At 44.8% G+C, this 12374-nt stretch overlaps 1 protein-coding gene across 3 annotated transcripts; it reads right to left on the bottom strand.

The window, feature by feature from the left end:
• Window positions 1–43: 43 nt before the first annotated feature.
• On the bottom strand, window positions 44–6184 carry tti2 (TELO2 interacting protein 2). 3 transcript variants are annotated; one of them, XM_040156460.1, is made up of 10 exons: window positions 6020–6184; window positions 4751–5228; window positions 4445–4638; window positions 2948–3005; window positions 2350–2478; window positions 2173–2265; window positions 1603–1746; window positions 1006–1149; window positions 616–775; window positions 44–536 (listed from the first exon to the last, which is right to left on the bottom strand). In XM_040156460.1, exons 2-10 carry the CDS (start codon window positions 5225–5227, stop codon window positions 484–486), a joined length of 1452 nt encoding a protein of 483 aa, XP_040012394.1. In that variant the 5' UTR covers window position 5228; window positions 6020–6184; the 3' UTR covers window positions 44–483. The 3 variants fall into 3 exon arrangements, with proteins under 3 accessions (XP_040012394.1, XP_040012393.1, XP_040012392.1); XM_040156458.1 differs by having other exon boundaries at window positions 45–536; window positions 1553–1746; window positions 6020–6183; XM_040156459.1 differs by lacking the exon at window positions 6020–6184 and having other exon boundaries at window positions 1553–1746; window positions 4751–5330.
• Window positions 6185–12374: the final 6190 nt, after the last annotated feature.

Here is a 12374-nt window from a genome sequence, read left to right on the forward strand (position 1 = left end):
CCACTAAAAACACATCAGTGAGTCACACTGTTGCTCTGGGTCACGTGTTCCTTCATCACACACACACACACACACACACACACACACACACACAGATTAATCCGCCGCTGAAGAGCAGCTGCTTCAGGACGTTACTGAGACTATGTCTGAGGAGTTTTTTACATCTGCATTGGAACCAATGAGGCTGGAGCTGAGGACAGAGACAGAGACAGAGAGTCCTGAGACTCAAACCAACAGTGTTGAAAAAAGATTAGATGACACTAAGAAAAATAGACGACACCAGACTTTTGCTTTGAAAGCAACATTTTCTCTTTCACTTCTTTAACTTCAAATGTCCAATGAAAAGTCTCAAACACTGAACACCGACATCAGCAGAGTGAATCTCCGACCAGGTCGTCGTCCCGGTCCGTCTGGTACGGTCCAGCTTCAGGTGCTCCAGGTGAGCTGCGTCACCTCTCTGTTGTCATAGTTACGGTCAGTAGGCTACCGAGAACCTCGGGGCTGCAACAGCTGCTGTCGACCTGCTGGAGGAGAGGCTGACACACAGACGGGTAGGTGAGTGTTTTCAGGTGGGCCCGACAGCAGCACAGGCAAGACGGTCAGAAGCTCACGCACCTGTAGTTTTCCGCGTGAGCAGCCGTCCAGCAGCTTGATACAAAGCGTGGTTTGGTTCATCAGCCGCCGCCTGACCTGATCGCCGAGCCGAGAGTCCGAAGAAACGTCGACCAGCAACCGCAACAAGCAACACAGCAACACGTTGACGCGGCGCTCCATCCTGAGGAGAGAGAGGACGCGTCGTCAGCAGCGGTCGAGGGTTTGTTGTAGGTCCTGGTCTGAACTGAGGCTCTGAGGGTGGAGGCTGTCGTGTGTTGCAGTGTAAAACCCTCCATGCCTCAATCAAGCTGACCTGACTTCACCAGCAGCAGCACCACAGGCCAGTTCATCAGAATGAACATGAATTCGTTCACTCGACATCAATGTGTGTTACTGTGTGTGTGTTCAGACCGTGGCCAGGCGGCTCTGGTGGTCTTCTGCAGCACCTCCAGGATCTTCAGTCTGTTCGTCTCTTCGGGTGGATCTCTGATCTCCAGGTATCCCAGCACCACCCGCTCCACCCGCCGCAGGTGTCTGCACACCGCCACGCCCATCCTGCATCGCGCGCACACGCAAAACAAACGCACCCTGAGACCCTGAAACAACACGGCTCACTCAGCACCAGCCGGTTTCCGCTCGCTCCAGTTTTTAAGACCTGGTTCCATCATCACGGGGACGAAGCGGATGAGTTACTGACCAGGTGCAGGAATTTATTGACGTTTCTATCGCATTTAGTCAACTCTTCTCATTCAATGGTGTCATTAATTCATCATTAAACCCCCTGGAACCGGATAAGCAGCAACATTACTGTTTACAGCAGGTTAGAACAAATATCAGACCTTTGTGAAGGAAACTTAAAACCTTTTTTGGTTGGTTTGGTTTTTGTTTTTGAGGAAACTGAAATCAGAGCTTCTTAAGACTTTCCCAGTCCTGAAGGGAACCCAGACATCAAACCCACCTGTCAATGTACAGAGGCAGGGCAGAGGCGTAGACGCGTCGCAGCGGTACCTTGTGCTCCGCCTCCATGTGGGTCAGGACCAGACGCAGCACGTCGTCATGACGACAGGGCTTCCTCCGGGCGGAGGAGGGGGCGAGCGAGGAGGGGGGCTTCTCCAAAACCAACAACAGGTCCAGCAGACAGGACAGGACCGGCTACAGACACAGACACAGAGACCCCTGACTCCTGTCGGTCCAGATTTTTGTCTTTCAAACTTTTTAAAGAGACAGACAGACGTTGACGCTCAGCTGTTCAGGTGTGCAGCAGGTTTGAAGAACTGGACACATGCAGGAGTCTGGACGGTGTCTTTGCTCAACTCAGAGTATTCCGTGCTCTGGACGACATGTACGTGTCCATAAGATGGACGTCATCACTGTCCAACTATAACGTTGTCCCTTCTTGTTGCTGCAAAAACAAACTGTTTACACTGATCCACTTTCCTACAGAGATTAGAACTGAAAAGACTCCAACTCCCAGTTAACAGCTGAACCTGCCTGCAGCGGTGCCAGTTCTCTTATGGGGAGTCGGGGAGAACTTCGGCTTTAAGTTTTATCAGTGAAGTGTGTGTGTGTGCGTATTACCTGTATGACAGCAGCCTCGGTGGTGTACAGGTGTTTGAATAACGCTTGATAGAGAACTTCTGCTCTGTTGAACTGACGCAGATCAGCGTCAGGCTGAACACGCAGACACGCAATGATTGTCATTACTATCAAAATATGAAAATGTGGATTTGAATGTGCGCGAGTGTGCGATCTTACCGTGTTGAGCACGATGTGGTGCAGGCAGCGAACTCCCAGCATGCAGTTCTCTGGTCTGTAGTGGTCAATGAGAAGGAGGGAGGGGGGGAGGAAGCGAGGCAGGTGAGGAGAGAGAGAGGGGCGAGTCACCTGTGCAAAATATTACCAGACTGTCAGAAAAGTAACGTCTGAGTTTCTACACTCAGATTTTTCTCCTCATTCTGCTGTTTGACGTTTGACACTGACTGAAGCTCTTGACCCGTAGCAGGATGTTATGCATTAGACTGCTGCCAGGTGTACAGCTGTTCCTAATAAAGTGCTCGCTGAGTTTAGTTCGCTCTCTTGTCAGTGAAGATTTTGATCAAAACAAAAACAAACATTTACTGATCGGAAACAAAGTTAATAATCAAATGCTCAAAATTAATAAATGCACGCACTTGAAATGATCAATTATTTTAAAACAGATTGATGAATAAGAAAATGGGAAAATGGAAACATGATTTGCACTTATTGTGTTGTCCTGGAAACACTGTGCTTCCGCAGTCATCTGATCATTTGACTGGCGTTTTTTCCTTTTTAAGGAATCAACGCCATGATAACGTCATCAAGTCAAACTGACCTGCAGGAGAGTCCACGCAAACACCAGCTTCACTGCTTCACACCGCTGCCAGGAGTCCCTGCAACACACACACACACACACACAGGTAAATTCACACTACAGATGGGCAGTGGCCGACAAACGCGACACACGACTTCAAACTTTCTCTCTGTGACAAAATCTGAAGACAAACATTTTCTCGTCATTTTTTCTGGATTTTTGTGCCTTTAATGTCTGTTTTTGCTCTTCAAAAAACAGACAACGAAAGTTTGGCACTTTATCTTGATTGCAATTTTTTTTTTTAAACTGTTTTCGTTCACCTTTTAACCGGTTATCATCATTTTACTTGGAGAAAGTGTCAGTTAAAGACGAACAGCTCTGAACAGTGAGTCTCTGCTGCAGAGCCTCACTTTCTGAAAAACGTCACAGAAATGAAAGAACATTTTCAACAAAATAGTGACGGTGTAATAATAATAGTTTTTAAAAATAAATAAATAAAACACAAAATAAGTGAAGCATCCGACGTGTCTGAAGCTGAGTCTCTATCTGATACTCAGAAAGCAGCCGGAGGAAGAGATGCTAAATGTAAAAAAAGGACAAAATTATCAACATGTTAAACCAGCGTCTGTCATGATGCCTATGCCACAGTCATCACACACAACTTTGATTTAATCATTTGACATTATCAAGTGTTGGCAGAGACACGGCAGCGGTGGAAGAAGTACTCAGTACTTTAGTAAAGTAAAAGTACCAGTACAACAACGTCAAAATACAAGTAACAGCCCTCCATTCAAAATCCTCCTCAAGTAAAAGTACACAAGTACCTCCTGTAGTCTCATTATCACAGTAAAAGTACTTCATTGTGCAGGGACCTGTCTCCTGTGACTGGTCTCTGATCCTGAGTCACGGAGGCTTCGGCAGCGTTTTACTGCTGGAGCTGCTTTTAGCTACGTCATAGACAGGTAGATGGTTCAGTCCACTGGTTCCCAACCCGGGGGTCGGGCCCCTCCAGAGGGTCGCCAGGTGAACCTGAGGGGTCGTCAGTTCTGATCCACTGATCTGGATTCAGTTTCTGGACTTTTCTTTCATCTTTGATTTTTTTGTGAAATATTGGCTCATTTTATCTGTTTGGACCCTGAAGAGTTACTGAAACGAATCCAATAGTGATGAACATGAAACCATGAGGGAAGTTTAGAGGGAAAATGTCTCTTTGCTGGAACCTGTAACAACTCAGAGACGTCTGAAACGTTACGAGGAGACACAGCTACACGCTGATTTTTCAAGTTCGCAGCCAAAGACGTTGGGAACCGATGCTTAAAGATTCATTCTGAGAAGTAACTGCAGATGTGAGATGAATGTGGAGGAGTAGACGCAGAAAGTCCCAGAAAATGGAATGAAATACGATCAAAGTACAGTAGTTGAGTAAATGTACTTCATGCAGTTACTTTCCACCACTGACACAGGCCAGTAACCTCTTCCAGCTGCCCCCCCCCCCGACATTCAGAAACAGATTCTCACTTGGTGAGTTGAGGCTGCAGGAAGTCCAGGACCCCTCCCAGAATTCCTCTGCTCTCCCCTCCTTCCCCCTCCTCCCCCCAACTCCTGTCTCCCATCAGGAGGTGAGCGGAGTCTCTCCAGCCCCCCGCCCTGAGCAGTGCCTCCTGCAGGATCTGTGCCGCCGCTCTGGAGGAGGAGGTGGTCCACACCTGATCCTGAACACACAGAGGGACAGACGGACTCCGGATGTTTCCACGTAACAAACATTTTTAAAACATCGGCTCGAGAACTTCGACGTGACCCTGACGTTTTTCCATCCAGACTCACCTGGAAATGCGTCACAGCGAACACACACACAGGTGGAGCCACAGTCAGCAGCAGACCTGTCCTCTCCCTGGTCCCCAGAGCTCCCAGCAGCGCCCTGAGGGCCGAGCATACTGGGATGGCTCGGTCCGGGACGCTCCGACAGGCCGCGGCCGTCAGAGAGCCGCAGTCGTCCTCACAGAGCGGCAGAGCCGCGCAGCCAATCAGAGCATCGATCAGAGACCTGTACGCTGACCGCAGCTCCGCCCGACCGTCCTCGTCATTGGCCGAGGCCAGGGAGAACAGCCAATCGGGATCTGCTGTCTCAAAGAGCCGCTCCACGCAACCAATCGGGGAGCTCGTCTTAGAGTCCGAGGAGGCACCAGTCAGCTTCTCCTGCAGCCGAGACAGGAGCTCTGTGATTGGAGGGAGAGGAGCAGAGGGGAGGGGCTTCTCTGAGGAGGAGAGGCGAAGGTCATGAAGTAAAGACGAAAGCTCCATCCTGTAGTGGAGGAGAGAGGGAAGAAAAGAAGGAAGGAGATGTGAAGAGATGAGGAATGGAGAGAGGGAAGGGGAGAGAAGGGATGAATAAAGGAGGAAGGAGGGATGGAGGAGAGGAAAAATGAAGAAAGGATGAGAGCTGAGAAATGTGTTCAAAATAAAGAAGAAGGAGGAAAAATCAAGAGTCATTCATTTTTTCTTCTCGTTAAAATAATCAAGTTCTTACTCATCACAACTGTCTGGTAGATTCCTTTTAATTAGAGACAATACAGAATAATTATCACTATCATCATTTCCATTAGCACCATGATTATCAAAATAAAAGCTCAGACAATAACAAAGATGTGGAATCACGATATGACTTTCAAGATAAACGAAGCGAAAAAAATAAATACAAAAGTGCGCAATGAGGGACAAAACGAGCACAAACGACCCGTCGCTTTGTCTCCTCGTCCTTTCTTTTTGTCTCTTTGACGTCATCTTTTGTCTCTGTAGTTTTGCGTTTCCTCGCGCTCGTTCTGGGACTTTCACACAAACGAGCAGCGGCCTCGTACGGAGGCTGCGATGACCGGTCGGCGAACCCGCCGAGATATCGAACTGTTTATCGGTTTATCTGTTTCCGTTCGGGCCAGTAACACGAGAACTCATCTTTTTCTCTGTCTCTTCTCCGGTAAATCAGGTCTTCCAGCCTGTAGCTGCACGTCAGGTGTCTGCTTGACTCATTTACACAATATTTCTATATGATGCGTTGGTTCAGAAAAACCCTTCATGTAACATGACATGAAAACTGACCTGAAATCAGCCGCTTCGCTCACTTCTCTTCGTCTTCTTTCATCGATGCGAGGAAATTATATTCAACTATATTTAATTTAAAAACGAAATAATCCTTTTCCGACCGGCGGCTCCCAGCCTGAAAGCGCCGGACATTTTAAGGGGAGGGACGGTGTGTTCGGAGAATATATCCGGCTCGGTACAAGCTCCGCAGGAACAGTTCCTACGCCGAAAGGTTCCTATTAAGAACAAACGTTACAAATCTTCGAACATTTGCAATGATCCAGAATCACAGTTGATAAAAAATATAATTAATCATACAAATACCTGAAATTTATTCAAATTATACTAAATTAAAAAATATAGTTTACATTTAAACATTTGAATATTTGAATATACGTTATATTATATCTTACTATTAAAGATTACAACGTCCCCAGTTACCATTGTAACATAATCCACTGAAAAAAGCTTTCTGCATTGAACTACTGAGCTGAGTTTGATCCTCATCATACACTGTGTGTAAAACTGCCTGATCTGTAATCCTTAGATAATATAGTCCAGTAGAACGAAGCTTTTCTCCTCCTGTTCTCGCTCAGAAGAATTCGGGGTTTTGTTCAGTACAGAGGGGTTTTTTTTCTTGGCTTATGGAAATGAAATTGGCAGGAGGGATGAAATCATAACTGTTCAAGCTTTTTTCCACTTCTTTTTGACATGAAACAGCTTAAAATAATGGAACAGAGAAGGCAGAGAAACTTCCGTCCAGATTGAACAGTGAACATTTAAAACCAGGTCAGCTGCTGTTTAAGTTTCTGAATAAAGTGGAAAATGTTCCGGTCTCTGTTTTTGGTGAAATCTGTGAAACACAAGACGTCACAAAAACCTCAGACTGAGTGTCTCTTCTTTCTGACTTCTGAAAATCTGCAACTCTATCGAAGAAAAACAAATGTGTGAAAGAATAAACAAAAGAGAACTAAGAGAAAGAAAACATATCATTACAGGTTTACATGAGTTAATCCTGTATATTGAGAAAAGTTCATTCTTGACCTTAATAATAACAAATAATTCTAATAATAATAAGAATAGTTTATGGCTTTTTCCACTGCTTTGAAAGCTCCAGAAAAAGCGAGTTAGTGGACCTTGAGTTGGGATTGTTTTTTCAAAGTGATCAGCAGCTTTTGTAGTTTTTTTTATATGGATTAAAGCGACTGTGGATTCCCGGAAAAAGGTGGAAAACAAAGTGAAGAATATGTATTTTAAAGCAGAAGTAGAATCATGTTGTGTCTGAAAAATATGATTATGTCGGCCAGTGTCATTAAAAACTAGGAGAACATGAGGAGGTCAACCCTTTAGAGGCTGTGTAAACGCAACTACAGCTCAGCGTTCATACGCAACAGATACATGTTCGTACGTGTCGGACATCAAAGTGTCAACGTGACCAGCAAACATCAGACACAGACACAGAGGTGTTTGTGGTGATATTAGTGGCAGATTAAAAGTCAATATGCACATTTAAAAACCGATTTCCCCCCTCATGTTTACTATAAATCAGCCTGAGAGATTCAGGGTTACAGACTGAACCGTTTCCGACCTGTTTACACAGACACGACCACATCAGAGCTGAAACACAAAAGGTTAAACACCTTTGATGACTGCACACACTCAGATTAGCATGGTATCCACCGAGAGTGTGTTTATTCATATTTCAAAGCAGGAGGAAATGTTTTGAAGCTGTTTGTGTGTGTGGGCTGAAGCTGCTGTGATCTGCTGTCAGGGGATGTAATCAACACTCAGTTAAAGAGAATATTAACCACACACACACACACACACGCACGCACGCTGCCAAAACAGCCATTATTTGATCAAATCCAAGTCAAGTTGTGTTTTTCTCTGAAAGAAATCTTTCCTTTTTCAGTACAACCGTGAGTGTAAACAGTTTAGGTGCAGGCCCCCCCAGGTACAGAGGCTAAACAGCAAACAGACTGAGAACTTTTTAGCTTTCATTAAATGCTACATTGCACTGTGTGATTTCACAATGACAGGGTCGGCTGTTTCCATCCCAGCTTAATAATTACTCAAATAAAGAGTAATGATAATTACAAATGTGAAAACAGGCATACAGGGGTGTAGGCAGGTTGTTCAGGTTAGCGTTTGGATTAACCTGGGGTTTAGTTTAGATTAGCGCAGTGTTTAGGTTAGCCAAGAGATAAGGTTAGCCCGGGATTTAGGTTGACTCTGGGTTTAGTTTAGCCTGAAGTTGGGGTTTGGGGTTCGAGTTAATCATGTCTCAGCGTTCAGGTTAGCTTGACTAGCTGTGGGATTCGTTTATTCTGGGATTCATGCTAGCTCGGGGTTTACATTAGCTGCTGGTTGAGATTACCTCAGGGTTCAGAGGCCATCCAGTGGGGCTCGGTGCACAGATCGTGAGAGGGTCTCTTAGGAGGGCAAGAGTGTTAAGACACCAGCAAACCCCTTTGGCTTTCCCTGGCAATTTTTATATGAGCGAGCCTCGTTATTGCAGAGGGCCCTTTCTGCGTGAACGCGCTCGAGAAAACCTGGGTTGACTCACCGTCGTGTGTGACCGCTAAACGTGATTGCGGTTGTTAAGCTTGGTGAAGCCAGATAACGAAAAGATATCCTGGGTATGTTGAGCTGGCTTCGTTGTACAGGCCCCTGGTTAAGTCAGGTTTTGTTTTAGGTCGAGTTCCAGGTTAGCTCAAGGTTTAGATTAGCTCAGGGTTTAGTTCAGTTTAGCTCAAGGATAAAGTTAGCTGAAGGTTCATGTTAAGTTGACTTTCAGGTCATCTCAGCATGTTAGCTCGAGGTTAGCCCAGGGCCAAGAGTTGGCTGTGTGAAAAGTCCTCTTTACTTTTCAAGGATAAGCATCTCCACCTGCGCACTGAGTCATTTAGTGGTAGAAAATAATTAATAAACACTGAGCTGATGAACAGATGTCGGCTGATTTAGGGAAAGTTCATGATTCATCCTCTGTGATGCAACAAGATTTCTATTGTAGTCATGCCAGAGCTAATACAAATAAAATCCCCATCTGTGGTCACTGTGAAACGATTCTCTGCGAGAGAAAAACCGAGTCTATGTGAGCTTTTCGTCCACTTCCTGTTTACTTTTCCATCTGATGGAGCTTCTGCCTGTCCTGTCGTCATTTTCTCCCACGAAGCAACGAGCCGTCACAGGAAATTAAAGAGCAGATAAGCATGTTAACACACACAAACCCACGCAAGCTTCCATCAGTCTGACACCCCTCAGGTTAACATGGTGAGGACAGGTGCAAACACGCTCACATGTGAACAGGTGCAGTCCAGGTTACAGCAGGTTTTAATGGCGACACAGGTCAGAGGTCAGATACAGAATCAGGTACAGTTTCACATCTCAACACTTTGGTTTCAGACTGAATATTTAATTAAGCTGAAAGAACATGTTCCTTAAAACAAACTCACATGCACACAGAAACTTCTTTAATTACTGCAGGACTCCCTTAAAATAATTAAGGGATTTAAACATCGTGGAGGAGAACGATTTCTTTTTGCATTTTTCACCTAAAATCACCTCCTAACCTTAAGTTCTTACTTTCTAATGACAAATTTAGGGAGAAAGGGGACTTAAAACTAACCTTCATCCCAAAGCCAGTCATTTTTAGTGTTCTAGCAGAAATACTTAGGTTGAGAGGATTATGAATTTTTCCCCTAAAGGAAAATTTAATTGACTTTACAAAAATATATGTAATCCCCATAAACACCAAATTCAGCCCAACTGACCGTTCACTAAATCAAAGCCACAGCAGCTATTGCCAGCAGGTGTGTCATTGTTTGTATTTCTTTGGTTCTGCTTTAACAGAAGGGTTTTCAAACAGTATTTTTCAGTTTTAAAGGATGAAGACTAACAGGTTGTTAAGGCAAATGTACGCCTGGTTAACTGCCCCACCTGCTTCCCTGAGCTTCTCTATGGGATCTACTGGGACTGTCCCCCACTATTAGTAACCAAACATTACTGTCGAGGCAAAGTGTTGGCATTTGATCAGTTAAATACAATCTTTTGTGGGGTTGCAGGTTACGAGAGAAAAAGCCCAATTGACCACCGTGTCCTGTAGGAGACTATATCAAAGTTTAGGCTAACGTTAGCGGTGCTGTGCTACGGTACAAAAACAGTCCTGTTGCCTTATGTCCATGGATCATCAATTAGTGAGGATGAGGATTTTTGGGACATGGGACATTTTAGCTTTAGCCTCAGTTTTTCTGTATCACTACGAGGCACTGATTTGCCATGATAACACGTATTTAGCCCTCAAATGCATATTCCAGTGTCTTGTTTTGTCCCACAAACAGTCCAAAACCAAAAGATATTCAGTCTATGATCATTAAGGACTAAAGCAACTTTTTAAAAAAAGCAAATATTCATATTCATTGAAAAGTCGGTGTTACTACACAATCTGAGTCAACAGTTTAGGTAAGGTGCGTCGTCTTGGACAGCCACTTCCGGTTCCGACCGCATTTCAGCAAATCATTGCATGTTGTGGATCATAAAGCGAAGTACAGTAGATCTCACATAAATAAGCAGCTGCTAGATCCAGCCAGTGAAGCGGTCTAACCAAATTTAGAGAAGATTTTGTTAACTGTACCTGATTAGATAAAAGCATGGGTCACCTGGACCTGGACCTGGGTCTGGAGTTTTTTTGATTTTTCATTCATTGATTGATATTCATTTGCACGTCTTCATCTCTTATATAAGTCTCTGTCTCCGGTGTCTGTGTCAATATCGTAAAATGGCTCATGCGTGACTCACGTCTACGGTTGACCAATAAATGTGGCGTAACAAATCGGATCGATTAATCGAATAACCGTTTTAATTCTAGTTTCCATTTTCGGTAAAATTGTCGGTCGACTAGAAATAAGAAGCTGCTTTTGTCTAATTCTGTCGGGAATCAAAGAACCACATTACTGTGAATTTTGATGGTAAATCTGAACCGTTACCGTGGTAAAAACTGTGACCGTAACAGTCCAGAGCACAACGGCAGACTCGCATAGCGACAGTAACTGGGGGGGTGGGGCTTAGTGGAGGGTCAGTTGGAGGTCATCAGGCGTCTTTGAATGGAATATGCATGAATATATTCACATTAGTTACTCTGTCAACCTGCACACAAGGCATCCAAAAAATCCCTTAATCGCTTCAGCCTCCAATAATCAATAACGATACTTATTGCAGAGGTGTCCAAAATCACTCCCTATTTTCTGTGCAGCGCGCTACATTTACTGTCCGCAATTTCATTTGAGTGTCTGAATTCTGAGCGAGTGCATTTATCCACTATATGTTGTCGTCAGAAATCTCAGAGTGAAACAAAAAAACCTACAGTCCAGCCTGTACATTAACGTCTGCCGACAACCCCACAATAACGTCTGCATTTTATAGATGCGAAAATTACTGTTGTGTTTCTCCACAGCTGTTAGTGTTGCCCTGAAACGATAATGATCAGTTAGTGTCTCAAATCTAAATGAAATGCTCACTATGGAGTAAACTATAGAGCATCTATCCGGGAGGAGCGAACGAGGGCGTGATTTTGGACAACGCCTACAGGGTTGCAAAGTGGGAGGGTGTCAACAGTATCTTCAGTCTTTCTTATCACAGAAACTCAGGACTCTGCTGGACAGTGTAACAATCCTGTGGGTTCGTGTTGTGGCCACCAGTTTCAATTCTCTCCACTTCGACTAGAAATTATGTTCTGTCTTTAATTCTGGCACACGGCCCTAAATACCACAACACCAATGAGCCTCAGCTGCCGTTGCTATGGAGAGGAGGCCAGTCAGCGGTGCGAATCGGCGCGGCGGTGAAGTCAAACGCTCCGTCGTTACAGTTGACAACTAGGAAATGCGCTCAGTAGAGCGCGGACCACCGCAAAGGCCGATGCCAAACAGCGTACACCAGACTTCATGAGAAAAAATTCAAACTCATTATAAATTATTCGGTTCTGCCCCAAAATTTGATGGGTTCTTCCCTGGCCCACGTCCCATCCCTCCATCAAGCTCAGCACAATGAGACACTGGGCCCCCCACCCCTCATACATAGGAGCCAGACAGCCAGACTGAAAGAGACGCAAAACCGTTTGTAGTTGTTTTTTTTGTCTTTGTTGTCGTTTCGTGTCTCTTTATTGTTTTTCGTCTCTTTGTCGCTGTTTTATATTTCTGTAGTTCTTTCAGTCTCCTTAGGGTCGTTTTGCGTCTCTTTGTGGTCGTTTTGCGTCTCTTTGTGGTCATTTTGCGTCTCCTTGTGGTGGGTATGCATCTCTTTGTGGTCGTTTTGCGTCTCTTTGTGGTCGTTTTGCGTCTCTTTGTGGTCGTTTTGCGTCTCTTTGTGGTCGTTTTGC

The sequence above is a fragment of the Xiphias gladius genome, chromosome 19 (genome assembly GCF_016859285.1).
Source record: "Xiphias gladius isolate SHS-SW01 ecotype Sanya breed wild chromosome 19, ASM1685928v1, whole genome shotgun sequence".
Classification (NCBI taxonomy): domain Eukaryota; kingdom Metazoa; phylum Chordata; class Actinopteri; order Istiophoriformes; family Xiphiidae; genus Xiphias; species Xiphias gladius.